Source organism: Geospiza fortis, unplaced genomic scaffold (genome assembly GCF_000277835.1).
Source record: "Geospiza fortis unplaced genomic scaffold, GeoFor_1.0 scaffold188, whole genome shotgun sequence".
Lineage (NCBI taxonomy): Eukaryota > Metazoa > Chordata > Aves > Passeriformes > Thraupidae > Geospiza > Geospiza fortis.
In genome coordinates, this window is record NW_005054337.1 from 2,461,742 (window position 1) to 2,464,842 (window position 3,101).

Consider the following 3,101-nt stretch of genomic DNA (forward strand, 5'->3'; position numbering starts at 1 on the left):
CGGCTCACGTGGACACGGGGCATCCCCAGGGGCCTCAGCGAAAAGGGGTTCCCGGAGGGCGATGGGGCCCGGGCGTCCCCGGAGGGCAGAGGGTGGTGAGGATCAATGGGATGTAGGGACGCACAAAAGCTGCCAAGTGGACAAAAGAGCGAGCCGGGAAGGGTTTCCATAGGACAGCAGCGGTATCACCCCTGCAACAGCCTACTAAATCCATTCCTCCATACTGCCCCTGGCTCTAGCTGGCTGCTGGAACGCCACTCTGCTTCGCAGAGCCGCTCCTGTGTGGAATGGCACCAGGCACGGTGACAGATTCCTCCGTGCTGCCAGTGCAAGCAGCAGTGCCTGAGGGTAAGGTCAGGGTTGGTGCAAGAGGACATTTCCCAGCTCTGAGGAATCAGCAGTGACTGCATTTCTCCCTGTGCAGAGGATGAAGGCAGTGGTGCAGACCTGCTATCAGAACCGGCTGGACACAGCGAGGGCAGAACTCCAGCAAATAGAAAAAACAATGGAAAATAATCTGGGAAGCTAGTTGCACACATCACTGTGAAATGAGTCTATACAGTCATGTTACCTTTGCTTTCCATCCTCGGCTAAAGACACTGTGTTGATCTTATAAATGTCAAACAATTCCATTTCTGAGAATGAATCCCATTTGCTCTGTGGGGATGATCTTCCCACCAGCCTGCCAGGAGACAGAGAGCCCTGTGACACACAGCAACCTGTGTTTACGGGGGGGTCTGCTCATGGCATCATTCCTTCCTGCTGTATCCCAGCTCCTGCCCCACGGCTGCACACAGGGCTTATTTTTCATTAAAATCTCACCCTGTTGGGCAGACACTCACCCCACAGAGCAGCAGTGGTGTGGGTGTCAAGGGGGGCTGCATCTCCTGCACCAGGGTCTGGGTTTTAGCTGCAAGACAGGTATGGCTGTAGCTATGGAGGCACAAGCTGAAGGAGGAGAAAAGCCTGGAACATGTCAGGAGGGAGGAGGCGAGCGGCTGCGTGATAGATTAGTGGAACTTCATTTTTTCTGTTTAAAAAAAAATGATAAAAAAGGGGAATTAATTAGCCTCAGCAGCTGGTGGGGCTGGGGTTACTGAGGGTGGATGGGAGAAGAGTTAAAAATAGCAGGAAGGCCCAAGTGGAAAGTTTCTGTAACATCACAAGTCAGGCATTTGGTGCTTACCCGCCCTGACAGGCGGGAGCCTGTGCCAGAGCCCTCTCCACCATCCTCAGCCCTTTCCCACTGACCTCCCAGCAACTTTTCACACGACATCACCAGCCCTTCGTTTTGCTAATTAACCCTTTGCTTCCAGACACTGGACTTGCATCTTGAAAGAGCAAATTCAGCCACGAGTTGCTCATCCTGGGAATGTGAGGGTGCAGAGGAGCACCGTGCTCGTGCTGGCCCTCCCTGGGTCCCTGCGTGTCGCTGGCAGCGTGTGGGGCCCAGAAAAGCTGCAACCCCCTTGTGTCCATTCCCATCTGCATTTCAGCTTCCCCTCCTTAAAAATCCTCCTGTTTGCAGAGGCCCTGGGTGGATTTTGCTGGTAGGTCTGAGCCCTATGCTGGGACACTCTGGATGCACAGTTTGTCCTCAGCCGAGACGGAGATGGATGAGGCAGCTCTGAGCAAGCCCAGCTTGCTGCACTTGTCCCCACTGCGAGAAAGCAGATGTACCTGGCTGCTCCAGCGGGCTTTCTCTGCTTCTGTTTGTCTTTCAGGATTGACAATAAGAGCAGCTGAATTCATTCCTTCTCCCTCACAGAGGCCCAGGAGTTGTGTCTGGCTCTGTTGCTCCGGGAAGGCTGGCGAGGGCTGAGCCTGCCATACAGAGGGTGGTGGAGCAGGGCTTGGGCTGGAACCGATTTTGGTGGTTGGCAGAGTGGTCAGTGACTGTGGCAGACCATGAGGCGTGAGAAAATACTGCTGGGTTCACTGGGGGTCAGGTTTGGCTCTGGTTTACACTAAACAGGAGCTGGGCACTACCCTCACCTGGTTTAAAAGGGTTTCTTTCTTTCCCTAGCTGCTTGCATGGTCCTGGGTCCCAGAACAAGCATTTGGGCTGACCCCACTGAAAGTGAGTGCAGGACCCTGGGGACATAGAGAGGGTGGCAAGCTGACACCAGGCAGGCTTCCCTCCAGGCACATTGTGCCCCCTGATGACAGGACTGCCATGCAGGGAATGGGACACCTCTGAGCACAGTCCATCTGAGCAGTCACCCTGCTCCTGCTTCTGCTCCTCCCGTACCCAAACAGCCAAAGCACAGTGGTTTATTCCCTTCTGTGCTTTCCCCTCCTACCTCTCCTCTCTCTCAGGTACGTGCTGGGTACCGAGGTGGTCCTCAGCACTCCCAGCAAGGAGGGACACTCATGTCATGCCAGCCCAGAGCCTGGAACAGCCAGGCTTGGATGAGGTGCCAAGCTGACTCCATTGCCTTCAGCCCTTCTTCCTCCAGTCCTGCTCAGCACCTTGGGCATTTGCAGATGTGGTTTTATGGCACAATAAAGGTGTTACCGTCATTCCTGCCCTCCCCATTGCTGTGCTCTGATCATGAGGGATGTCCTGGGACCAGCCCTGGTGCCAGGAGGCTCTGCCAGCATATCCCAGTGTGCGTGGAATGGTGATCCAGTGTAGGGTCAGAACAGTGACTGCACTGGGACACTTTGGGACAGTGCTGCCAGTGTCTGGGATCTAGAGACAGGTTCAAATAAAAACAGCTCCTGCTACTGTCTGTGCCAGGAGACCCCCAGCCTTGTAACCCTAGGGCTCCGGGCTTCTAGGTCTTGAAAAAGCACATCTTCCCCTGGGCAGGGCAGGACCGGACCGGGCTCGGCTCGCTCCTTCCCTGGCGGAACCGAGCCTGGGGTGGCGAGACCAGGGCCGGGAACCGGGTTGCCGCAGCTCCACACAGGCCCGGAGCGTGGTGGAGCCCCCGCCCGCGGAGGCGCATCCCGCAGCATCCCGATGTAACCCTTCTCCCCATGACCGAGGCACGGCTCCCGGGGGAATTCGCCGTTCCCCGGCACCGCAAGCCCCGAGGGGACCTCGGGGACCGGGACAGGGCGGCTGGGCCGGACCGAGGCCAGCGCGGGCGGGG

General features: G+C 56.9%; 1 protein-coding gene across 1 annotated transcript in view; it reads left to right on the forward strand.

Moving 5' to 3' along the window:
* The first annotated feature begins 2,985 nt into the window (after nt 1-2,985).
* REM1 (RRAD and GEM like GTPase 1) overlaps nt 2,986-3,101 on the forward strand; it is a 3,020-nt gene continuing 2,904 nt past the window's right edge. Inside the window, exon 1 of the mRNA XM_005422285.2 lies at nt 2,986-3,074. Within this exon, the coding sequence (XP_005422342.1) occupies nt 2,986-3,074 (89 nt within the window). The remainder of the gene's footprint in view (nt 3,075-3,101) is intronic.